General features: G+C 39.2%; 1 protein-coding gene across 10 annotated transcripts in view; it reads right to left on the reverse strand.

Annotated features, from left to right (window-relative positions):
- Nucleotides 1–26,937, reverse strand: part of BABAM2 (BRISC and BRCA1 A complex member 2) — a 453,662-nt gene that overhangs the window by 206,816 nt on the left and 219,909 nt on the right. For all 10 annotated transcript variants that reach the window (XM_057301324.1, XM_063594645.1, XM_003827124.5 and 7 more), the window contains one exon: nt 2,784–2,893. In XM_057301324.1, coding sequence (XP_057157307.1) covers nt 2,784–2,893 — 110 coding nt within the window. The remainder of the gene's footprint in view (nt 1–2,783; nt 2,894–26,937) is intronic.

The raw sequence follows: 26,937 nt of genomic DNA on the forward strand, positions 1-26,937 counted from the left end.
AAAATGATCTAAAAGGGTATGCTGTGGAGAGCTCTTAACATAAGAAAGAAGAAGAGGCCGGGCGCGGTGGCTCACGCCTGTAATCTCAGCACTTTGGGAGGCCGAGGTGGGTGGATCACGAGGTCAGGAGTTTGAGACCATCATGGCTAACACGGTGAAACCCCGTCTCTACTAAAAATACAAAAAATTAGCCGGGCGTGGTGGCGGGCGCCTGTAGTCCCAGCTACTCGGGAGGCTGAGGCAGGAGAATGGCGTGAACCTGGGAGGCGGAGCCTGCAGTGAGCGGAGATGGTGCCACTGCACTCCAGCCTGGGGGACGGAACGAGATTCCGTCTCAAAAAAAAAAAAGAAGAAGAAGAAAGAAAAAAAAGGGAGGAAGGACATGAGAGAGCTGGACTTTGGAGATTGGAAAAATGACTTTTAAAATATACCCTTCCCTAATCATTTCCCACACATTAGATTTTTAGAGTGAGACTATTTCATTAGCAAGTTTATTTGCAAATTAGGTATAGTAACTTCCAAGAAAAACAACCTAGCTGCTGGAACAAATGTTTTTCTGAGCTGGCAAATTATTGCCTGCAGCTTAACTAATATATTCATATTGCCCACATCTTGTGATTGTTTCATTAACTCTTTTCTCATCACCAAAGCACCTTTGTAATTTAACTCATTAGTTACACAATGAGTGGCTACGCTAGAATTGGTACTTGCTCCCTTATTTACCCATCCTCTCCTTTTCTGCCCCAACTTATCCCTGCTAAACACTCACTTGTTCTTCTCCTATGAACTGTATCAATAATAATAATATTCATGGCTATTACTTGCTGAGTGTTTACTGTAGTGCCAGGCACTGTGATTAATGCTTTATGAACAGTATTAATATAATCCTGAAAACAACACTAAGAAATAGGTATTATTATGTCTATTTTATGACTGAGGAAACAAGCTCAGAGAAGTTACATTTTGTGCCAGCTGGTGAGTGGCAGGAACCAGGTTTAAACTAGATCTGCTTGACTCAGAGCCCTTGCCTTATGCCACGTCATTCTACTGCCTCTGGTATCCACTGATCGCTTACTAATATGGGTCAGTATTTTCCATTAAAAAATAATAAAACACTCTTTGGGGCCAGGCACTGTGGCTCATGCCTGTAATCCTAGCACTTTGGGAGGCCGAGGTGGGCAGATCACCTGAGGTCAGGAGTTCGAGACCAGCTTGGCCAACATGGTGAAACTCTGTCTCTAATGAAAATACAAAAAATTAGCTGGGCGTGGTGGCTGGTGCCTGTAGTCCCAGGTACTCGGGAGGCTGAAACCCGAGAATCACTTGAACCCAGAAGGTGGAGGTTGCAGTGAGCTGAGATTGTACCACTGCACTCCAGCCTGGATGACAGAGTGAGACTCTGTCTCAAAACAAACAAACAAACAAAAAACAAAAAACAGAAACATTCTTTGGGAGGCCGAGGCAGCAGAATCACTTGAGCCTAGGAGTTTGAGACTAGCCTGGGCAATAGAGCGAGACCCGGTCTCTACAAAAATAAAAATAAAAACATTAGGCATGCATGGTGGCACCTGGAGTCCTAGCCACTTGGGAGACTGAGGTAGGAGGGTCACTTGAGCCCAGGAGGTCAAGGCTGCAGTGAGCCATAAGCATGCCACTACACTCCAGCCTGGGTGACAGAGTGAGACGCTGTCTCAAAACAAAAATTAAACATTCATTGAGTGCCTGCTACTGTAAAATCCTGTTCTAAGTGCTGTGTCAGATATATAAAAAGACAAGAGAATGCCTATAGATTATTGATGTTCATAAGCTCCCATATTTGAGTATAAACAGCTGTGTCATATTGGTTTTTAAGATGATGTGTCCATGATTTATAAATTAGAGCAACTAAGGTCGGAAGGGGTAAAAATGGCTCAGTATTTTTACTAAGAATGCTAGATAGTGACCACATCTACTCACAGACAGAAATCAGCCAACTGTAACTAAATGACTCACAGAGAATTTTAATAATACATTTCAATCAGAGTCTGTAAAAACTCTCTCTGCTGATGAAAAATCTGTCCTGTCAGAAGTTCCCAACCAAATCTGCTTATAATCCATTTTCAATGAACCTCAGCTTCCTTTGAAGTAGAATAAACTACTAAAGCATTTCACCCACAATAAGCACACTGTGAATTCAGGCCTTACAAAATTCATTACTGATGAATAATGTTACTTGGTTATAACACAAATGCGATATCAAACTACTTCTGCCATGTAGCCTGAATGTTGTGTAAAATTATACGCAGCTATTTCGATGCAGCAAAATAAAACATGTTATCTTTTTAAGCTATCTACTTTTAATATTAGCTTTACTAACTTCTGAGTCAGTTTTTGCTAAATATTTTGAAGAGGCTAGTTACATTTTACAAATAACATTAATAGTTACAAATAAGTAAGAAATTGGGCCAGATGTTTAGCAGCCCACTGTAGGCTACAACCATTCGAACTCCAGGGAACATCTGGAAGGAGTCTCAATTTTGGACTCAGTCTGCCTATTCTTTTCTCTCTACAAAGGTACAGTATTCATGTCACTAAATGCACAATAACACTTGCCAAAAGGGTGTAGTGGCAAGTACTAATTGCATTTACTCTGCAATGGAAACTCTTAATATGATGAATTTTTTAAGGAAACAAAAGTCAATGAAGAGAAATAAATGTAAGAGTTCAAGAGTGGCAAAAGAAAGAATGAGACATATTGGTTAGCAAGAAGTAGCACCAGGCTACCTCATGTTAATGACACTTACTGCTCAATTCGAGGTGACAAGTACAGCTTGGGGTACACCTGGGTGGCTTCAGTGTCCTCAAAACTAACAGAGAGGAGGGCCACATCTTCTCCAGGGTCTTCATTTACATCCTTAAACAAGAAGTGAAAACACAACATCAGCACCTGTTCTCCTAACACCTTATTAGTGACAAGCTCACAGTCCACTGGCATTGAAGCCATGACTGTGAGTTACCCTTATTCCACTTTAGCGTAGCTGCTTTGCACATCCTTTCCACACACCTACCCACTCCTCTAGAGGGATGGATTTTAAACTTTCTGAGCAAAGCCCACCACAGCAAAGCGGAAGACCTCCACCTATCTCACTTGTTCCCACATTCAGGAGGTAGGGGGCAGGTAGTGAACCTGGTGGTAACAAAGAATTCAGCAAAAATATAATTAAGTTGCAGTAAACATATTACTATAAACATAATTTATATCCTACAACATCAAAAAACATTAAAATATCCAGTAATTTTCTTACACCTACCTTGACAGTATGTTGTAAGCTATTTAAATAGCAAAAATTTGCAGGAAACATATCACCATGAAGAGTGTCACCATACAAGCAAATGACAAGGGGGTTAGGTACACATCTACTTTGGCAAAATGATAATGGATGATTCATATGTGAATCATGAGACATACATATCTTAAAAGTCTAGTTATAAGAACACTATAAGACAAAACATTGTTGATCCAAGTATGTACCAATAAACATTGTGAGATTAACCAAATAACACACAATAAACTAAACTGATAATGATAAAACTAAACTTACTGTAATTTATAATTAAAAAGCAAGAATAGCAGGAACTGAATATTATAACCAACTCAAGCCAATGCTGATGATACACTGATGAAGTGTCCTGAATCAAAACTGTGGAATTTACAACTATGTGCATGTGCTTTATGATTATTGCCAAGCACCAAGTGTCTGCCAGACTTCTGAATAAAATACTGAATTAAAATAAATCTCGTGGCACACATTGATTTTAATTTGTGAATACCAAATTTTAATAACCCTTAATTTATTTTTGGTTGGTAGTGGCTCCAAGTCAAATATAAAAATTTTAAACACTTAATTACTAAACACTTAATATGTGTTAAACACTTAACATCTTTCACTCATAGAGACTGGTAAGAACGGAGCTATATTTCTGGATCAGTTCATAGGTCCTTAGGAAGGTTCAGCAGCCACACCAGCAGCAAGAGAGGGAGGGGTCACACCTAGACTTTAAGACTCATTACTCGGCTGGGCGCGGTGGCTCATGCCTGTAATCCCAGCACTTTGGGAGGCTGAGGCGGGCGGATCACAGGTCAGGAAATCGAGACCATCCTGGCTAACATGGTGAAACCCGGTCTCTACTAAAAATACAAAAAAACAAAATTAGCCGGGCGTGGTGGTGGGCACCTGTAGTCCCAGCTGCTTGGGACGCTGAGGCAGGAGAATGGCGTGAACCCGGGAGGCGGAGCTTGCAGTGAGCGGAGATGGCACCACTGCACTCCAGCCTGGGCGACAGAGCGAGACTCCACCTCAAAAAAAAAAAAAAAGACTCACTACTCATGAGCTTGACATTGTATCTTCAACCTCAAATACAATGTCTTTTGTCTGTCACGCCACCCCTTCTTTTCCTTCATCCTGGGAAGCTGGCCATCACTCATCCTGCTCAACTCCAGAACCTTCGGTCTCCTTGCTCTGCATTCTCTTGTGTGTATAAGAGGGATGAGTGTGACATGTATACACAGGGACAAGAACCACAAGTCTCTCCCATCCTAAAAAAGAAACATTTTTAAAGGAAAGGAAAGAATCTTGTTGAACTCTACAGAGCTCCTTGGATTCCCTCTCCTCTTGCTCCTCCCCTTCACAGACTGCTTGGAAGAGATATCTACACACTCTCTATTCCCTTCTCTTCCACTTATCCCTCAGCCCACAACGATAGCCTACTACTGACCCCACAAGTTCATGAAGACCATTCCCACCAAGGGTAACCACTAAACACACCAAATGCTTCTCTGCCCTTTTCTTACTTGATGTCTAAACAGTATTTGACATGGGTGACCACTTGCCTCTCGAAACTCTCTTTTCTTGATGGTCTTTTCCTGTCTCTTTGGCCACTTCCCTTTCCATTTTCTTTCTTTTTTAAAAAATTAAGGACTTCATGTCTAAAACACCAAAAGAAATGGCAACAAAAGCCAAAATTGACAAATGGGATCTAATTAAACTAAAGAGCTTCTGCACAGCAAAAGAAACTACCATCAGAGTGAACAGGCAACCTACAAAATGGGAGAAAATTTTCGCAACCTACTCATCTGACAAAGGGCTAATATCCAGAATCTACAATGAACTCAAACAAATTTACAAGAAAAAAACAACCCCATCAAAAAGTGGGCGAAGGACATGAACAGACACGTCTCAAAAGTAGACATTTATGCAGCCAAAAAACACATGAAAAAATGCTCACCATCACTGGCCATCAGAGAAATGCAAATCAAAACCACAATGACATACCATCTCACACCAGTTAGAATGGCATCATTAAAAAGCCAGGAAACAACAGGCGCTGGAGAGGATGTGGAGAAATAGGAACACTTTTACACTGTTGGTGGGACTGTAAACTAGTTCAACCATTGTGGAAGTCAGTGTGGCGATTCCTCAGGGATCTAGAACTAGAAATACCATTTCACCCAGCCATCCCATTACTGGGTATATACCCAAAGGACTATAAATCATGCTGCTATAAAGACACATGCACACGTATGTTTATTGCGGCACTATTCACGATGGCAAAGACTTGGAACCAACCCAAATGTCCAACAATGATAGACTGGATTAAGAAAATGTGGCACATATACACCATGGAATACTATGCAGCCATAAAAAATGACGAGTTCATGTCCTTTGTAGGGACATGGATGAAACTGGAAATCATCATTCTCAGTAAACTATCGCAAGGACAAAAAACCAAACACCGCATGTTCTCACTCATAGGTGGGAATTGAACAATGAGAACACATGGACACAGGAAGGGGAACATCACACTCTGGGGACTGTTGTGGGGTGGGGGGAGGGGGGAGGGATAGCATTAGGAGATATATGTAATGCTAAATGACGAGTTAATGGGTGCAGCACACCAGCATGGCACATGTATACATATGTAACTAACCTGTACATTGTGCACATGTACCCTAAAACTTAAAGTATAATAATAATAAAATAAAATTTAAAAAAAATTTTAGATTACAAAATTTAGGCTTGTCTTAACAAGTCAAACCATACAGAAATTTATAAAGTAAAAGCTCTTCCACCCCTCTCTCGCCCCCACTTTTCAAGGTAACCAATATTAACTGTGTGTGTAGGTAGCTTCAAACTACTTTCTTTATGCTCATAAAAACATATACACATTTGCATATAAACAGCTCTTTAACCTTCTGTTTTGTTTTCCCTAAAGGAATCATATCACTCTATCAATTGCTTTTTAAATAGCCACATAATATTCCATGGCATGGATTTATTTTTTATTAAACCATTTCCTTAGCAACAAACTTCAGGTTGTTCACAATTCTTGGCCACTTGATAGTGCTGCAATAAATATTCTTTTGTGTGTGTATGTTTGTCTCAGTGTATGTACATTTGTGTGTGCGCATTTGTTAGTAGTGGAACTTATATTTTTAAATAGAGAATTAAAACTGAGCTTCTTGGGTCAAAGGTTATGAACATTTTACATTTCAAAAGAATTTGACAGATTATTTTCTAAAAATTTTGCAACAGGCCGGGCGCAGTGGCTCACACCTGTAATCCCAGCACTTTGGGAGGCCGAGGTGGGTGGATTACCTGAGGTCAGGAGTTCGAGACCAGCCTGGCCAACACGGTAAACCCCATCTCTACTAAAAATACAAAAATTAGCCAGGCGTGATGGCACATGCCTGTAATCCCAGCTACTTGGGAGGCTGAGGCAGGAGAATTGCTTGAACCCGGGAGGCGGAGATTGCAGTGAGCCGAGATGGTGCCACTGCACTCCAGCCTGGCTGACAGAGTGAGACTCTGTCTCAAAAAAATAATAATAATAAAATAAAATAAAAATAAAAATAATAAAATAAAAAAATATTTGCAACAATTCACATTTGGACCTGTGAGTTTGTATAAGCCTGCTTCCCCTCATCCTGAATCACTGGATAACACTGGCTGTTACCACTCTTTAAAATCTGGAAAATGGTATCTCCATTTAGATTCAATGAATGAGGCTGAGCAACTTTTTACTTATTTACTGGTCATCTACATTTCTTTTGTAAATTTCCTGATCAAATCCATTATCCATCTTGCTTTAAGGTTCTTAGTCTTTGTTGTCGTTGTTCATTGAGTTTCTTAATCTTTTTCTGTCACATGTGCTAAAGTTATTTTCTCTTTTTGACTTTTTACTTCATTTGAAGGCTCTTCTGCCATCACAGAAAATTTAGATTTTTGCAGAGTTAAATCCGGTCAATAACTCTGAGGTTCTATAACTGCTTCTCTAGTTTTTCATCTTATATTGTTATAATTTTATTTGTACATTGTAGATTTGCAATACCTCTGGAATATATTTTTAGGTGGCATGATATAAGAAGTATAGCTTTGTTTTGTCTTGTTCTGTTTCTAACTGGGTGAGGAGGGGGATAAGTGGGTAAGAGCAGGATCTTAGCACACTATCTGGCATATGGAAACCACTCAATGTTAGCTGAATGAATAAATTAGTGAACAAATAGAATGTTCATCCCTAATTTTTATTCTCTACATCTAGAGATTTTTCAGGAACCTACTTTACAAATTTTTTTGTCACCAATAATGTCTAGAAACTAAATGCTGGCTCCCTGCTCCTGGCCTTGTTAATACACCAAGTCCTCCAGAACTAGTGACTTTAAAAGGAGAGTCCAGGTCAGGAGTCTGAGCTTACTGATCACTTCTTGCTCTTTTATAGATGATAGAGTATTCAACCTTGAACTTTCCTTTCTGTAAAATGAGAATGAAAATTGTAAAAAATACTTAGGGTCTGCAACAAACAGAAACTACTCAATTGTATAATATGACTTTAAAACTCATCAAACATCTAAAACTAAGGTTAAAGCTGAGCTTGAAGACATTCATAGGAACAAATTCATCTTACGATCTAAGTGTAGAAGTAGCCCTATGTGAGTTAGATTGGTCAAAAAGACAATTAAAAAAGAAATAACATTTACTTTCAGAAACCTTTCCCCAATGACTAAGTTTTCTTATGTAAGGTCAAGGCTAGAGGCTATGATTACAAATCACATAACCTTGCAAAAACACACTGCAAAGAACCAGGGGCCACCAAAATCCTTTATAATTGGGGGCTTTATTCCATATGCCTATGGGTCATTTATAATTATTTCCCTTTCTGACTTTTAAACTTTCAATTTCACTACTATTTCAATAAAGAGCAGAAATGCTTAGAGACAATCCTCCAAACAAATGGAATGACCCTGGTTTATATAATCAACATTTATCATCTGGCATCCTGAAAAAAGTACATAAAACATGAGTCTGAATATGAAACTAGTTTTTTCCAGGAGTTCGTTTTATATGTGTTATTCCTGTTGGTGTGGCACATGAGATTTCCCCGAAATGGTATTTGATTCCTAATGGATATCTAAGTTTGAATTTGAGTGCTTAAACAAGCCCATAGAATTCCAAAAATACAAATCCACACAGTGCTGTTTCTAGTTTCTGCAACTCTAACAAGCATGTACATGTGTTCCCTCCCATCTGGGAAATTAGAAAAGAAGCTCTTGTACCATGGTTCTGAGAAGCTAACATTACAGATGATTACTGTAACCACTAATGGCAGCATTTGGAAAACAGGGGGTGGTTACAGCATAGTAGGGGACATTTAAAAACTTACAAGTATACATTTTCAGGGCTCTGTATCTGCACCATTTGAAACTGCAAAAGGCTAAAATGGGAGGAAAGATACCGAATCTGATAAAGCTAAAGAAGAATATTGTCCCCCACCTTTATAAAAGTCTGCCAGGCACTGACACACGTACAGTAAAGCAATAATGGCCATGATATTCTGGTGAGATGTAACAGTGGATCTGGCTCAGCCCTTGATTAAAGGAGTTCCTATGGTGTATAATGAATATTCACTATAGGTGAGTTCCTGGCAGGCTGGGAGATTTTCGTGTTCATTTTTGCACCCCCAGTGTCTGGAACATAGTACATACAGAGCAACTGGTGGAAAAAATGGAATTAATGCAGAGATAACTAAAAGAATGAGTAAATCAATGCAATAAGCCACTGAACTAGCTTTTCTAAACAGAGAAATATTTGAGTTTCAGGACTGACAGTATAAATGATGGAATTAAGTGGAAAATGCTTTCAATAGGGAAGATTCTCAGTATTTATCTCCTTAATTCCTTAAGTCTATGCTTACTTAAGATTTCATTAAAAAAAAAAACTCAAGTCTGAACTATGTATCGCCAAGGATATACCTATTAATAAGAGAAAATACTTCTGGTTAGATCATAATGGTTCATTTATATAACTATTCTCAATTGAGGCTCTTTGCAAATATCAAAAGGGTGTAGAAAACAACAACAATTAGCCTTGGAAATGAAAGTAAACCAAGTACAATTTATCATTATGCTCTACTCCTTTGATATGCTAATTATCCCAAGTAAAGATAGCAGTCATTAAACAAGTCCCTATACGTTGAGAACATTAGTGTCAATATAGGTACAAACTACCAATTAACTAATTGCTGAAAGACATTAGCTGAACCAGAAATACTGCAAATCACAGGTCACGTAACAGGACGGTAAAAAAGCCATTGTATTTCTCAATTCAAAAAGGCTTACAATAAAGTTATAACTGTTACTAGCAAAACCACTCAGTGGGTATATATGGCTATACAGGCGCTATTACATAGTATGTCAAAAATCAAGTAAGTGCTTCTGTGTTTGTTTGTTTGCTGGCCTTAAACTCCTGGGCTCAAGTGATCCTCCTGCCTCAGCCTCCCAAGTAGCTGAGACTACAAGCATGAAGTACACCCACCTAAGTAAGCACCATTTTAAAATGGTATTAAGCTACACTCAGAATTAAGTGTAATTCCTCGAGTAACCAAAAACTAGGTCTAGGTAAGTACTTCATCATACAAAAGTTATGAGTTTTGTTGCCTACCCTGTCGCCCAGGCTGGAGTGCAGTGGTGCGATCTCGGCTCACTGCAAGCTCCACCTCCCAGGTTCATGCCATTCTCCTGCCTCAGCCTCCCGAGTAGCTGGGACTACAGGTGCCCGCCACCATGCCCAGCTAAATTTTTTTTGTATATTTAGTAGGGACGGGGTTTCATCGTGTTAGCCAGGATGGTCTCGATCTCCTGACCTCGTGATCCACCCACCTCAGCCTCCCAAAGTGCTGGGATTACAGGCGTGAGTCACTGCGCCTGACCAAGTTATGAGTTTTTGACAAAATATATGCAAACTTGCAAAACAGAATCCTATTTTAAAATATACAAAGTGAGGTTAGTATTTTAGAGGCTCCAATATCCATCAAATTATATAAATTTAGATTTTTTAAATCAAGTTTTTTCAAGTGGGAGAGAATAAGACTCTCTTAGGGTACTACCATTCATTCAAGCATTTAACAAAATAAATAAAATATGTAGAATGTTACAAATGTTATAGAGAAAAATTAAAGCAGAGAAAGAAGATAAGGAATGAGGAGGAAATGAAAGTTTAAAAGGGTGCTCAAAGTTGGCTTTATGGAGAATCAGCAGTGGCCTTTCATTACTTCACAGAGATTGAAGATAAAAAGTGCTCTTGACTTGCTATGTTATATATTAGCATATACAGCCCCAATCAAAATTTGAATTTGGGTTCTACTGGCATAAAGACATCACAATGTGTTACGGTAGGAATATGGTAGGAATGAAATAAAATCTAAGCAGAAGAGACAGTCAAGAACAAGGAAAGTGATATATGTAAGACCTTGGTCTCACTGCTAAGAGGTCTGTCTCATAATGACACTGGTCATTTCAGTAATTAGGTTATTTCCTCTTCATAAACATACTGGGAAATGTACAAGTGCCAGGGAAAGCAGTATAGTCAGAAAGCAAAACAAATCCGAAAGTAAGGGAATGAAGTTGAGCCAAACAGATGAGGAAGAGCAATAAACGGGTCCCCTGTGGCTAAACCCGGGGCTTTACTCCATGAAGGAGGATGTTGCAGCACTGGACTGGGGGTTCCAAAAGCCTAGTTACAGCCTATCTCCAACATATACTGAGTTCTTGGTTAAAAATTATCTTGATATTTTGATATCCCTTATGAAGGCAACATTTAGTAGAGTTACTTCTGATTTGGTTCCTCCAAATGGAAATGGGAGTAAAAATATTCTCCCCACCTAGTCCAGACAACATGGGCCACTCTTTATACATTAGCAGAACTTGACTAACATCTTTGCATTTGCCATTCCCCTTCTTAAAAAGTTATTTCTCTCCTTCTTTTCTTAATTGGTGTGGCTTTAAGTTTAATTCTGATTGTAAATTCACTTGCTCCATTAAGATTCCTTTCAATTACAATGTGATCTATGTCCTCCCTCGGTAGTTTTCCCCATGTTGCTTCATGAATTCCCCATGCTGTTTCAGCAATATATATTTTATATTCCAAATAGATTGTGAATTTCTTGAGGGCAGGGTAGAGATCTCCTTCTTCCTACTAGGCCCAGTAATATCAGCTAACATTTATTCCGTGTTTACTCAATAGTCATTAGCTTCCAGCTGTATATGCATTATCTCTAATCTTCGTAACAACTGTGTAAGGTAGGAACTAATTATTCTCACTTGCAGATGAAGAAACTGAGGCTCAGAGAGATTAAATGCTGAAGACGAGTTTTGAACCCATGTATGCTGACTCAGACCCTAGCCTCTTAATCATGATACTATATCCTCTAGGATGCTATTGGGCACAAAGAAGAGACTCAGCACCAGTGCTCAAAGAAATGTACAAAAAACTTGGAAACTCACATGCAGGAAAGATTTACTATATATTTACTTGTTCTACATTTAGTTTCTAAATACTGTATGGCCCAAAGATCATGAGCAACTTAAGGAACCATTTCTTCTTCCCTTATTATCCAAGAATAAACGATATTGTCTGCGCCAGGCACACAGTAGATATTCAAAATAGGTTAAAAGTATATGCTTTATGTGTTTTAATGTCTACTTTTAGAAAGTACAGGGCAAGAAATTAAAATTAACAAATGTGTAAAGACTAAAGGCTATAGAAGTCACTGTGCCAAATTAAATGTATTCACCTGACATCTTTACATGGACTCAGTTAATTAAGGAAGGAGAATGGCTTCTCTGAGGACATCAATGAGGACCATGGCATTCTAAGGTGGTAATATCAACCTTCCTGTAATAATGTACAGTTAGGGCCATTCTATGATTAACTAACTATATTCAGTGAAAATAAGAAGCACTGATTGTCAGGTCAGGAAAGGATAACTGCAATGTTCTTGAAATAGCTAGTTCCTACAGGGTGAGCCCAGGACACCAGGACAGAGCTGCTGCCACCTGCCCATGTCTTCCAAAAGCGACATTTTGAGCTCATTACTACTAGATGTCACAATACAGAATAGGGTAAGTTTTTTTAAAATTCTATCTTGCTTATTATTTTCATAAACAAAGATGATTTGACTGCTCTTATTTATGCAGGAATATGTTTGTGAAGCTGTACTTATCCTTAATATATTGGTTATAGCTACTGTTTATAAAACTAAATTGAAACACATGTCATACAAACAAACTTTAGGGAGGAAAATCCTGGCTCTTTGAAAATAATGATGATCAAGATTTTGTTGGCCAAATAGTGTCCAATCAGTTATTATACCCAACAGACACAGCCTTGAGAATCACCAGCTTTTGAATAGTCACACATTAATCTAACAGGTGTGTGAAATGGAGCCCCTACTCTGGAGGCCAGAGAGGTTGGGTGAGGGGAATCCTTTGTAGTATAGCCAGGGTCCTCACTGGAAGCAAATGATGCTTCCTGGCTTCTGCCAACTTCTCTACTCATAAAAGTTTTTAGAGAAAGAATCTGGAGTGTGGAGTTTCCCCTACTGCCCTAAGTGTGCTCTTAATACATTTGATAAGCTTCCTCTGGGCTTACTTAAAGTATCAATTTTTGCCAAGACAATCCTAAGCAAAAAGAACAAAGCTGGAGGCATCACGCTACCTGACTCCAAACTATACTACAAGGCTACAGTAACCAAAACAGCATAGTACTGGTACCAAAACAGACATACAGACCAATGGAGCAGAACAGACACCTCAGAAATAACACCACACATCTACAACCATCTGATCTTCGACAAACCTGACAAAAACATGTAATGGGGAAAGGATCTCCTATTCAGTATGGTGCTGGGAAAACAGGCTAGCCATATGCACAAAACTGAAACTGGACCCCTTCCTTACACCTTATACAAAAATTAACTCAAGATGGATTAACAACTTAAATGTAAAACCCAAAACCATAAAAACCCTAGAAGAAAACCTAGACAATACCATTCAGGACATATGGGCAAAAGCTTCATGACAAAAATGCCAAAAGCAATTGCAACAAAAGCCAAAACTGAAAATTGACAAATGGGATTTAATTAAACTAAAGAGCTTCTACACAGCAAAAGAAAGTATCGTTGGAGTGAACAGGCAACCTACAGAATGGGAGAAAATTTTTGAAATCTGCCTATCTGACAAAGGGCTAATATCCAGAATTTACAAGGAACTTAAACATATTTACAAGAAAAAAAACAAACAACCCTATCAAAAAGTGGGCAAAGGATATGAACAGACACTTCTCAAAAGAAGGCATTTATTTGGCCAACAAACATATGAAAAAGAGCTCAACATCACTGGTCATCAGAGAAATGCAAATCAAAACCACAGTGAGATACCACCTCATGCCAGTCAGAATGGCAATTATTAAGAAGTCAGGAAACAACAGATGCTGGCGAGGTTGTGGAGAAACAGGAACGCTTTACACTGTTGATGGGAATGTAAATTAGTTCAACCATTGTGGAAGACAGCATGGCAATTCCTCAAGGATCTGGAACCAGAGATACCATTTGACCCAGCAATCCCATTACTGGGTATATACCCAAAGGAATATAATCATTCTACTATAAAGACACATGCATACATAGGTTTACTGCAGCACTATTTACAATTTTTGCAACTGTTTTACGAATCATATTGAACTGCATCTTTGAGTTTCTCTGAGTTGTGATGTTATGCATTCCTGCTGATAAAAACCTTGTGCCAGACTTTAATCCAAGAGCCCAACAAGTTTAAACAATAGTGAGTTTTTATTTAAGCACATATGAAACAGACATGAATACCATTTACCACATCCTTAATACGTCTCCATAACTTAAAGAAAAGGTAGAAGATGTATTCACTTAAATCATTTAGGTGGTTCTTTTAATGGATAGGAAGATTTAAAGTTGCAGTTGATATAGTGGACATATGTGATATTGCTTGCCTGATACCCTCTCCTCTCTCAGGAAGCTTCTCTCTCTTCTAGACCCCACCCCCAGGCCCCAATCCATAAAGCCCCTCAAAGAGCTTCCTGTCCTAATACCTGGGAACAGCTGATGGGTCTAGGAAAAGGCTGGTCCTTTCTTCAAGATTTGTGACTAAATGTAGGCCAGTCTCTGCAGATGCAGAAGAAATGGTGAGCTGCCATATTTCCCATATATAGAAGAGACCAGGCTGTGGTGGGAGAGAATAAAGCCAACCTGCTGGGAGAAGTGCAGGCAAGAGAGGAGAGAGTCCAGGCAGCATCCACACCCTTAGTTCCTGTGGGTCTTGGTGCAGCTGTGTCCCTGCTCTTACTGTGGTTTGACTATTCAATCTGCTCCTAGCTTTGGAAAGCTAATAAATTGCACTATATGCCTAAGCTGGTTTGAAGTGGTTTTCCTTCATTTATAACCAACATTTTCTCTGGTAAATTATTAAACGAACACAGATGACACCACGGTAAATCAAACTCTACAGAATTAAGTGCTAAAAAGGGCTTTCATCTCTGGGTTATTTGAATACTTACTACACATTATGGAATGCTGGGCCTTCATCAGAACCTCAAAGGGCTCTGAGGACACAGATAAGCTGCATGCCTCCTTACCTGCCAGAGGAAAGCTTTGCTAGAGCAATCTGCCTGCAGTACCAGGCTCTGGCTATAGCTAGGCTAGTTCTCTGGACTTGCTGCCTCTCATCTTGGTGGACTTAAAACAGCACAGTAACACATCCTGGGCCTTAGAACACCTTGCACTCACTGCTCCTCTTCAATCAATGAAGGAAAAGGTATCAGAGGTGCCAATGCTAAAGGCAGAAAATCCATAGGAGTATGCCATTTGAATACATGAAATGTTTTGCCAGTTTATCATGCAACTTAACAACTACACGAATATGATGATCTTCTAGCTATAGACAAAATTTTTGTCAAAGAGATCACATGCTTTCATTTTTTTTCCATATGACATGCTAAATGTGGGTATTTGGAGAAGCAAAAAGGTTTACACAGCTTTTGCAAATGTACGTGGAAGTGCCCAGCAAGATCCAGGCATGAGGAAGGTGCTCAATAAGTTAGTTTCACTTGCCTTATTTCTTTCAGACTCTTGGTCTGATATCCTTTTCAAAACCATGCTATTCTTCCTGCTATTAAAGCTACACCCTGTCCTCTCCTCTCCAGGTTGCTGTGAATTCTGGAGTTTAGCGATTCTTCCCAGGTGGCTCTGTGAGTGAAGACAGAAGGGAAAGCCACCCTAGAAGCTAATAACACCTTTGTTCCTACCCACCCAGCCAGCAGGTCACTTGGCTCAGACTGTCTGTGCCCATGGCAACTAAGCAATTGGTTATTTCCAAGTTATTTCAGATACCTGGCAGCACATGCTCATTAACTGGAGACCATCACAAACCACAAGCGTTAAAGAATGGAGCCCACTAGAGAGTCTCCCCTTGACGTGATCAGAGGTCTTTTGATTTGCATATTGTTATCTGTAGAACCTAAAGGGCAGCTTAGAGTTGAAAAAGAGAGGCCTGGAGCCATATCCCTCTGGAACTGTCTATGGGAAGGCCCTGTACAGAAAATTAGCTCTGAGAACCAGTGTAAATACCATATCTTTCTCCCAGCCTCAAAAGCCCTCCTCCATCTACATTAGCCTGACATTTAAGCTCCTCCAAGGTGTCTTCCCAATTTCTTTTTTTTTTTTTTTGAGATGGAGTTTCGCTCTCGTTGCCCAGGCTGGAGTGCAATGGTGTGATCTTGGCACACTGCAACCTCCGCCTCCCAGGTTCAAGCGATTCTCCTGCCTCAGCCTCCCGAGTAGCTGGGTTTACAGGCATACACCACCATGCCCAGCTAATTTTTGTATTTTTAGTAGAGAGGTGGTTTCTTCGTGTTGGTCAGGCTGGTCTCGAACTCCCGACCTCAGGTGATCCACCCACCTTGGCATCCCAAAGTGCTGGGATTACAGGCATGAGCCACCATGCCCGGCCTCCCAATTTCATTTTTCTACCACCCTGCTGATACATCCTAACTACTGCAGGTTCCCACACTCCATGTCGCCACTCCATCAGGTCTCTGCTCTGCCACTCAATCCTGGATGCCTTCTCCCCGGTCTACATCCCCCAACCCCAAATCTCCAAATTGGACCTACTCTTTTTTTTATTTATCTATTTATTTATTTTTATTTATTTTTTGAGACGATTCTTGCTCTGTCCGCCAGGCTGGAGTGCAGTGGCACGATCTTGGCTCACTGCAAGCTCTGCCTCCCAGGTTCAGGCCATTCTCCTGCCTCAGCCTCCCGAATAGCTGGGACTACAGGCGCCCGCCACCACGCCCGGATAATTTTTTGTATTTTTAGTAGAGACAGGGTTTCATCGTGTTAGCCAGGATGGTCTCGATCTCCTGACCTCGTGATCCGCCCGCCTCGGCCTCCCAAAGTGCTGGGATTACAGTGAACCTACTCTTTTAAGTTCAATTTAGAAGTCATATCCTCTCATGAGACTTCCTTTATCCTACCAGCTCATGTAATGGTCTCTCTTCTAAAATCCTACAGGTTTTTAGGTTCACCCAAATATGATAGTATTTGATTGGTTTGTGTGTGTGTGCGTTTTAACGTTATTTACACATGTGTTATCATTTATCTGATTGGGTTCCTTAAGAGCAATGACTATGTTTCATTCATTTTTGTATACAAAATGAATTAATATATTCATTTTGTATTTGTTTCATATTTTGTATTTGGTGTCCAGTATGGTGCTTACCACAAAAATAGGCACCCAATAAATATCTGAAAAACAAATGTATGAATGTGTATATGAATGACTACATATATTTGCCAGTAAATTACTGCTTCAAAACTGGGTTTCAAAAGCAGACTTCCTTAGTAGACACAACAGAAATCTATTGAAATTATTAACTTGACTTTCCAATGTAAATCAGTTGGTATAAGTTTGGGCAGAATAGGCCATTTCTCCCCAGGTTTAGATCATGCCTTGGAATAGGAGAAAAATTTGGATCTGTACACTTAACTGAATGATCAAACCCTAGAGTGCAGAAAAACAAGAGCAATCTTTTTGCCATGTCTAACCATAATCGGATCTCCTAAAACTAGAGCCAATAAACTTCTAAACAACACATTATATGGTGTTCACTGAGTCAACACTCATGATTTGCCAACCACGTGTAAGGCATTGTGACAAGCATAATAAAGAAAAACAGAAGGATTGTAAGAATCAGTCCCACTCCTCAAAGAGGTCAATATAAACACATGAAAATGAGAGAAGTTTCTTCCTTCTTCTTCAATAGGAGATCCTACAAGGTAATACGTGATTAATTATCAAGAGCCCTATGAGGAAAGGATGAAGAACTCCTCAGTTGTTTCTATATACCGAGAATGAATTCGTTAGACTCTTTTCTGACATTATGCTTTTAAAAGAAAAGAGATAAAGAAAGCAAGAGAGTATGCTGAGACTTTGCTACAGTCGCTTATCAGCTTAAGGAGTTTTGGGGCTGAGACGATGGGGTTTTCTAAATATCCAATCACGTCATCTGCAAACAGAGGTAATTTGACTTCCTCTCTTCCTGTTTGAATACTCTTTATTTCTTTCTCTTGCCTGATTGCCCTGGCCAGAACTTCCAATATTATGTTGAACAGAAGTGGTGAGAGAGTACATCCTTGTCTTGTGCTAGTTTTCAAAGGGAATGCTTCCAGCTTTTGCCCATTCAGTGTGATATTGGCTGTGTGTTTATCATAAATAGCTCTTGTTATTTTGAGATACATTCCATCAATATCCAGTTTATTGCATGCAAAAATCACAAGCATTCCTATACACACCAATCATAAGCAAACAGGGAGCCAAATCATGAGTGTACTCCCATTCACAACTGCTACAAAGAGAATAAAATACCTAGGAATACAACTTACAAGGGATGTGAAGGATCTCTTCAAGAACTACTAACCATTGCTCAAGAAAATAAGAGAGGACACAAACAAATGGAAAAACATTCCATGCTCATAGATAGGAAGAATCAATATCATAAAAATGGCCCTACTGCCCAAAGTAATTCATAGATTCAATGCTATTCCCATCAAGCTACAATTGACTTTCTTCACAGAATTAGAAAAAACTACCTTAAATTTCATATGGAACCAAAAAAGAGCCCATAGAGCCAAGACAATTCTAAGCAAAAAGAACAGAGCTGGAGGCATCACGCTACCTGACTTCAAACTACACTACCAGGCTACAGCAACCAAAACAGCATGGTACTGGTACCAAAATAGATATACAGACCAATGGAACAGAACAGAGACCTCAGAAATAACACCACACATCTACAATCATCTGATCTTTGACCAACCTGACAAAAACAAGCAATGGGGAAAAGATTCCCTATTGCATAGCGTTGGGAAAACTGGCTATCCTTATGCAGAAAACTGAAATTGAACCCTTCCTTACACCTTATACAAAAATCAACTCAAGAGGGATTAAAGATTTAATCCATCAGGACACAGGCATGGGCAAAGACTTCATGATTAAAACGCCAAAAGCAATGGCAACAAAAGACAAATTTGACAAATGGGATCTAATTAAACTAAAGAGCTTCTGCACAGCAAAAGAAACTATCATCAGAGTGAACAGGCAACCTACAGAATGGGAGAAAATTTTTGCAATCTATCCATCTGACAAAGAGCTAATATCCAGAATCTACAAGGAACTCAAACAAATTTACAAGAAAAAAACAAACAACCCCATCAAAAAGTGGGCAAAGGATATGAACAGACACTTTTCAAAAGAAGACATTTATGTGGCCAACAAACATATGAAAAAAGCTCATCATCACTGGTCATTAGAGAAATGCAAATCAAAGCCACAATGAGATACCATCTCATGCCAGTTAGAATGGCAATCATTAAAAAGTCAGGAAACAACAGATGCTGGCAAGGATGTGGAGAAATACGAACACTTTTACACTGTTGGGAGTGTAAATTAGTTCAACCATTGTGGAAGACAGTGTGGTGATTCCTCAAGGATCTAGAACTAGAAATACCATTTGACCCAGCAATCCCATTACTGGGTATATACCCAAAGGATTATAAATCATTTTACTATAAAGACACATGCACACATATGTTTATTGCAGCACTATTCACAATAGCAAAGACTTGGAGCCAACCCAAATGCCCATCAATGATAGACTGGAAAAAGAAAATATGGCATATATACATCATAGAATACTATCCAGTCATAAAAAAGGATGAGTTCATGTCCTTTGCAGGGACATGGATGATGCTGGAAACCACCATTCTCAGCAAACTAACACAAGAACAGAAAACCAAACACCGCATGTTCTCACTCATAAGTGGGAGTTGAACAATGAGAACACATGGACACAAGAAGGGGAACATCACACACCAGGGCCTGTCAGGGGGTATGGGGCTAGGGGAGGGATAGCATTAGGAGAAATACCTAATGTAGATGACAGGTTGGTGGGTACAGCAAACCAGCATGGCACATGTATACCTATGTAACAAACCTGCACATTCTGCACATGAATCCCAGAACTTAAAGGAAGGAAGGAAGGAAGGAAGGAAGGAAGGAAGGAAGGAAGGAAGGAAGGAAGGAAGGAAGGGAGGGAAAGAAAGAAAGATAGAAAGAAAGAAAGAAAGAAAGAAAGAAAGAAAGAAAGAAAGAAAGAAAGAAAGAAAGAAAGAAAGAGTAATGGGTATCCCAAGAAAAAGTATGAACATCTTCTAGAAGTGGTAAAAGGTGAGGAAAGAGGCTCTGGCTTTCCCAGACTGCATAATGCTAAATAGTAAGCTATGGATGTTTTTCAGTGGAGATCATTCTACCTCTTCCGGTTTTCAGAACATCTAGCTCAAAATGTGTAGAGACAGGAGGACCAGTATCAGCACCCAAATGAGGGTGTAGCATGAATTTGTGAACAGTAGGCAGCTGAAGCCTGGATGAGTGGATGACTTCATTTAGAGCCTTGCTACCCATAGCAACAGCATCAGCTACACCTGGGGGATATTTTAACAAATTCCTAGGTTATTTGTATGTGCACTGAAGTTTAAGAAGCACTGGCTTAGAGGATTAAGAAAAAGAAAACGGGTCCAAAGATGAAAAAAAGAACTGAAAAGCAACACACTGAAGTATTATCCTATGATTAAACAGGAGAACACAGATGAACTATGATGTTTCACTGGTCTAGGAGAGTGGAAGATATTTTACACAAAGTTTAGGATTTAAGAATAAGTATACAAGTGATAAAAAAGTAGACAAATTGTACTTCATGAAAATTTTAAAACTATTTGCATAAAAAGACAAATACCAATAAGGCAAACTATGAAATGGGAGAAAATATTGTCAAATTATATATCTGATAAGGGATTAATATCCAGAATATACAGAGAATTACTAAACTCAGTAACAAAAAAACCAAACAACCTCAATTCAAAAACGGGCAAAGAACTTGAATAGACATTTCTCCAAAGAAGATATAGAAACAGCCGGCTGGGTGTGATGGCTCATGCCTGTAATCCCAGAATTTTGGGAGGCCAAGGTGGGTGGATTGCAAGGTCAGGGGTTCAAGACCAGCCTGGCCAAAATGGTGAAACCCCATCTCTACTAAAAAAAAAATACAAAAAAAAAAAAAAATAGCCAGGCGTGGTGGTGCAGGCCTGTAATCCCAGATACTTGGGAGGCTGAGGCAAGAGAATTGCTTGAACCCAGGAGGCGGAGGTTGCAGTGAGCCGAGATTGCCCCACTGCACTCCAGCCTGGGTGACAAAGCGAGATTCCATCTCAAAAAAAAAAAAAGAAACAGCCAATAAGCATATGAAAAGATGTTCAACATAAATCAAAACTACAACATCACCTCAAATCCATTAGGATGGCTACTATCCAAAATAATAGCAAGTGTTGGCAAGAATGTCAAGAAACTGGAGCACTTGTGCACTGTTGGGGGTAGTGTAAAATGGGATCACTGCTATGGAAAACAGTACGGCAGTTTCTCAAAAAGTTAAAAACGGAATCACCATACTATCCAGCAATACCACTTCTGAATATATACTCCAAAATAACTGAAAACAGGATCCTAAAGAGCTATCTGCACACCTGTGTTTTTATTTTATTTTATTTTATTTTATTTTTATTTTTACTTTTTTTTTTGAGATGGAGTCTCGCTCTGTCACCCAGGCTGGAGTGCAATGGCGCAATCTCGGCTCACTGCAACCTCCACTTCCTGGGTTCAAGTGATTCTCCTGCCTCAGCCTCTCGAGTAGCTGGGATTACAGGCACCTGCCACCACGCCTGGCTAATTTTTGCATTTTTAGTAGAGATGGGGTTTCGCCTTGTTGGCCAGGCTAGTCTCGAACTCCTGACCTCAGGTAATCTGCCCACCTTGGCCTCCCAAAGTGCTGGGATTACAGGCATCTGCCACCGCACCCAGCCACACCTGTGTTTATAATAGCATTATTCACATTAGCTAAAAAGTAGAAGCAACCCAGGTGTCCATCAACAGATGAATGGAAAAGCAAAACATGGTATATATGTACATATATATGGAATATTATCCAGCCTTACAAAAAAAGAAAATTCTGACATCCTACAACGTGGATGAACCTCGAGGACATTATACTAACTAAATTAGCCAGTCACAAAAAAGACAAACAGTACTGCACAATTCCACTTATCTGAGGTTTGAGAGTAGTCAAAATCGCAGTGACAGAAAGTGGAATGGTGGTTTCCAGGGGGATGATTTGTTTAACAGGTTTAGAGTTTTAGTTTTATAAAATGAGAAAGTGAGAAAGTTACAGAAACGGATGTCATGATGGTCGCACAACATTATTATCAATGTACCTAATATCACTGAACTGTAACTAAAAAATGGTTAAGATGGTTTTTATGTTACATATATTTTATCACAATAAAAAAATAAAGAAAAGAGAATAAGCACCTATGGCATATTCCAAAAACTCGGATAAAAGGGAGGAAGAATCATAGTAGAAACTGAAAAGTACAATAAGGTACTTCTCAAATACTTTTCATACTGGTCACGTCCATATACCCCGGATGAGCCAGAGAAAGGCGTCAGGTGGAGAGAGCTGGCATGGGCGAGACTATCCCCTTTGGGTCAGTGATATCAGTGAAGCTGTGCCATTGGTATAATGGTATAACTAGGGATGAGGAGTAAAGAAAATCAGAAAATGTTAAAGGTAAAAAGGACCTTAGACATCTGATCCAGCGGTTGACAGCCTATGTTGTGAGAAGTAGGGATCAAATGTACCTTAAGAGTATGTGTCTTGGCAGGGTGCGGTGGCTCACACCTGTAATCCCAGCACTTTGGGAGGCCAAGGTGGGCGGATCACGAGGTCAAGAGATCAAGACCATCCTGGCTAACAAGGTGAAACCCTGTCTCTACTAAAAATACAAAAAATTAGCCGGGCATGGTGGCGGGCGCCTGTAATCCCAGCTACTTGGGAGGCTGAGGCAGGAGAATGGCATGAACCCGGGAGGTGGAGCTTGCAGTGAGCCGAGATCACGTCACTGCGCTCCAGCCTGGGCGACAGAGTGAGACTCTGTCTCAAAAAAAAAAAAAGAGTATGTGTCTTTAGAGCAGCAAAGGGGAAACCAAATGGTCTCTGTGTAAGCCCTTGGTCCCCATGTCAGCCCTTCCTCCCCTGGTCAGCTGTAGTGGCTACTATTCTGTTTTATATAATCATTGCAGGAGAAAGATTCATTTGTAAAAATATTTCTAGTATATTAAAAAGTAAAGTTTGTAACTCTTGATTCCAACACCAAAATTTCACAAATTTACGAATGGAGAAACTGAGATAACTTCCAGAACTGAGATAACGGAAGTTATCTGTCCAATATGTAGAGCTAATTAGATACAGAGATGAAACCAAAACCCATGACTGCTGATTCCTGCATCAATGTTTTTTTTTCACGACATCATTCTGCTATATCCAAATTTGCTTTGAAAATTCTTTGTCACTTACTAAATGAGGTCTGTGTGAATAAAAAAGGAAATGCAAGATCCCAAAGAGGAAGAGAGATCAAAAGTGTCTCTACACTGAGTTATGAAGAATAGAAATATTCATAAAAGGAAGAACATATTATATTAATAGCTCCCTAAATGAAAAACTATAAATGTTGGACTTAGCATAACTATTGAGTAGGTGGCTTTGTTAGAACTTTACTAATTATAGAAGTGCTGATGAACAGATTTAGAAGAACCATAAATTCAGTCAGACTTTATCACTGGCTTGGGTTAGTAAGAATATTTCTTTAATTTCTAAACTAATAACAGGTTTAAGATAGACCAATTGATGAACATTTATAGTTTCGTGCTTATGAACAGAAATTGTGACATTTCACGATGCATAAATGATGATGAAAGTATTGAAGCATCCTAGCAAGTTGCAGTTCTCCAGGGAAGCTATTAACAGCTTAACATTTCTAGTTCACATTGGAATGATTCAACTTGAATGAGACAAGTTCTCAAAAAATTTTATACTAAATAGGCAAGAAAGAATGCAATTAAGATAGCAGACTAGGTTGGGCCCTTAAGCTAGGTTTCTTGGGTCTACTGCTAAATCAAATGTTGCTATATACATATCTATAAGAAAACCTGTAAAACAGTACAAAGCAGGCTTCACAAACTATGTTAAAAAATAAACAAACATAAAAACAAACAAAACTATGTTTAAAAAAAAACAGAACAGCAAAATAATCCTCCTAATGCTCCAATAAAATAAACTGGACTTTCCCCTCAGATAAACCAAGGCTGGACCCACTACTGCCTATGCAGCATGGGCAATGGATGTTGCTGATTCTTTTTCTTTTCTCCTGTCTTCAATTCCATTTTCCTGCTATACTGAGTATAAGTTTGGGGCCAGCCTCAGGATTCATTAATACAGAATTCATTCAACAAACATGTATTAATGCCCCACTATGTGTTGGGCAACACCTAAAGGCACTAAGGATCTACGCCCTCAAAACCTTCACAGTCTAGTGGGAAAAATAAACAACTAAACTATTCACTAGGCTGAAATTGTTACAATAAAGGCATGTTATAAGAGAGATGTGCACCTGCAGCCGGACAAAGGAAGGATGCAAGAGAGGGCAAGACTGGGCATCACATGAGGCTTTTCAAGGAAGAGGTAATGGTCCTAGTTGGAAGGAATCCAAATGATCCAAGGGAGTAAAAAGGATAAGGGGGTGGATGGAAGAGATGACAGCACATGGAAAGTCACTGAAGTAGAAGGGCACATGGTACATTCAAGGGACTGTTCAGGAAGGATGAAATACTGGATACTGGTGAGAAGGGTGAAAGACAAAGCTGAACACATTGAAGGGCCAGAGCGTAAACAGCCTTAATGCATTTTAGTTAAGGAACTTGTTTTATTTTAAGAGCAATGTGGAAAGGGATTACAAAGTGAGTAATGACATAATCAGACTGTTTTACAGTATTCTAAGAGCTTTGGAAGGCTGGATTCAAGAAGGACAAGGGTTGAATGCATGGTGGAAGAGGGAGCTCTAGAGTGGACCAGAGGAGAGGAAGAAAGATGTTCACATAGAGAAGCAACTTGGTGCAGGGTGTCAGAGCCCAGGCAGAGTGAAGGGAGTGCACACCCAAGGGAGGGGGCAGGAGCAACAGTAGCGAGTTGGTTACATAAAGGGGGATGGATATAATATATATGTGTGTAACCTATATATTATGTTACAGTAATATATTAAGGATAATGCGAACCAGATTTATCACTTTCAGAGAAGGAAGTTACAAATATGCATAAAGAGAAAAACAGAATGAACCCAGTGTGTTGAATTGGAATTGGAGGTATCAGTATGAAAATGGTTGTTTCACATATTTGGGTAGATATACAGAAGTAATATTGAGCATCAAAATAATGACAGTAACTGACTATAATCCATTAAATGAACCAGAAATTAATGAGTCCATACTAAATAAATTGAAAGCTTGATAAAAAATAGGATATTTGGGTGGTTTCAAAGGACCTTCCCAAAATACCAATGACAAAGGGGGAAAAAGTAACTTTACAGTGGAAACCCCAACAGACACTGCCTTTAAAGTGATCAATGTGAACACATCAACAGTAATGAGTCAAACAGATATCCTCTGCCACTTGAGAGAAGGCATGAAAATATGTAACATCACCTCTGTGATATTCCTGCCACAGATGCATAAATGGATCTAATCATGAGTGAACATCAGACAAATCCAAATTGAGAGAAATTATATAACATAACTGGCCTATAATCTTCAAAAATGTTGTAAATGTCAAGGAAAAACTGAGGAACTATTACACACTAGCGAAACAACTAAAATCACACATGATTCTAAACTGAATTCTGAACCAGGCATGGTAGGTCATGCCAGGGGAGGCTGAGGTGGGAGGAGCGCTTGAGCTCAGGAGTTCAAGACCAGCCTGGGCTACAGCAACACCTCATCTCTTACAAAAAATAACAATGATGATAAATGATTTAAAACTAAACTGAATTCTTCTGCTACAAAGAAATCATTGGGACAATATAAGTGAAATTTGAATGGGATCTTAGAATTGGATGGTAGTAGTATGCCATGTTAATTTCCTGATTTTTGTTTACCATATTGCAATTATTAATATGTAAGAGAATGCCTTTATTTCTAAGAAATACATACTAAAGTATTTGGAGGTGAACGCCATCACACCAGCAACTTACTCTCAAATGGTTTTTTAAAAGTGCTTTTATTGTTCTTACATTTCTATTATAAATTTGAGATCGTTTGAAATTTTCTTTTAAAGGAAAGAATTAAAAGAGGACCAAAAAAAAAAAAAAAAGACAGAAGCTGGAATTTTAAATTAGAAACCCATTGCACATGCTTTCAAGTTTTATGGTACATATTTATACTTAGTTGCATGATAAATTATGTATAATTCCCCCAAATATAACTATTTTTCCCAAATTAAAGAATCTCACCACGCTTGGTCAAAGAAGTCTACCTGGAATAATCTCCACTGGATCCTGGAGTCAAGATTTGAGGCCCAAAGCAGTCAAACCTAAGTCAGCAATGCTTCTTACTGAAATTGCTTAATAAGGCTTATTTCTGTCTGGGTGCTATGCATCGTACCTTAATATACATCGCCAACAACCCTTGAAGATAAATACTGTTATTATTTCTATTTTGCAGATTTGAACTTTTCTCAAGGAGATTAAGCAAAATGTTCAGGATCTTCCTCCAGTAAACAGAGCACTAGAAAAAAAACTTAAGTCTTTCAACTCATGGCCTGTGCTTTTCCCACCGCAATCCAGTAGCTCCCTAGGTCCATGGCACCACGCTCTTCACTGCGGGAGAGACAAAGATGAATGAGGCAAGTTCTCAGAGAAGTACTTCTGCCTTCTCTTCTTCATACCACAGTCAGTATCTTCTGCCTCTTCCCTCTTACTAGGACTCTCTCACATACTAGTTTTCATCAGTGGGTAAGTCCAGGGACATTATTTAATCTACCTTTTTCCTCATTGAAGAGATGCTAAAGCAATACTTTTTTTTTTGACATCACAAACTGAATT

Source organism: Pan paniscus, chromosome 12 (genome assembly GCF_029289425.2).
Source record: "Pan paniscus chromosome 12, NHGRI_mPanPan1-v2.0_pri, whole genome shotgun sequence".
Taxonomy (NCBI): domain Eukaryota; kingdom Metazoa; phylum Chordata; class Mammalia; order Primates; family Hominidae; genus Pan; species Pan paniscus.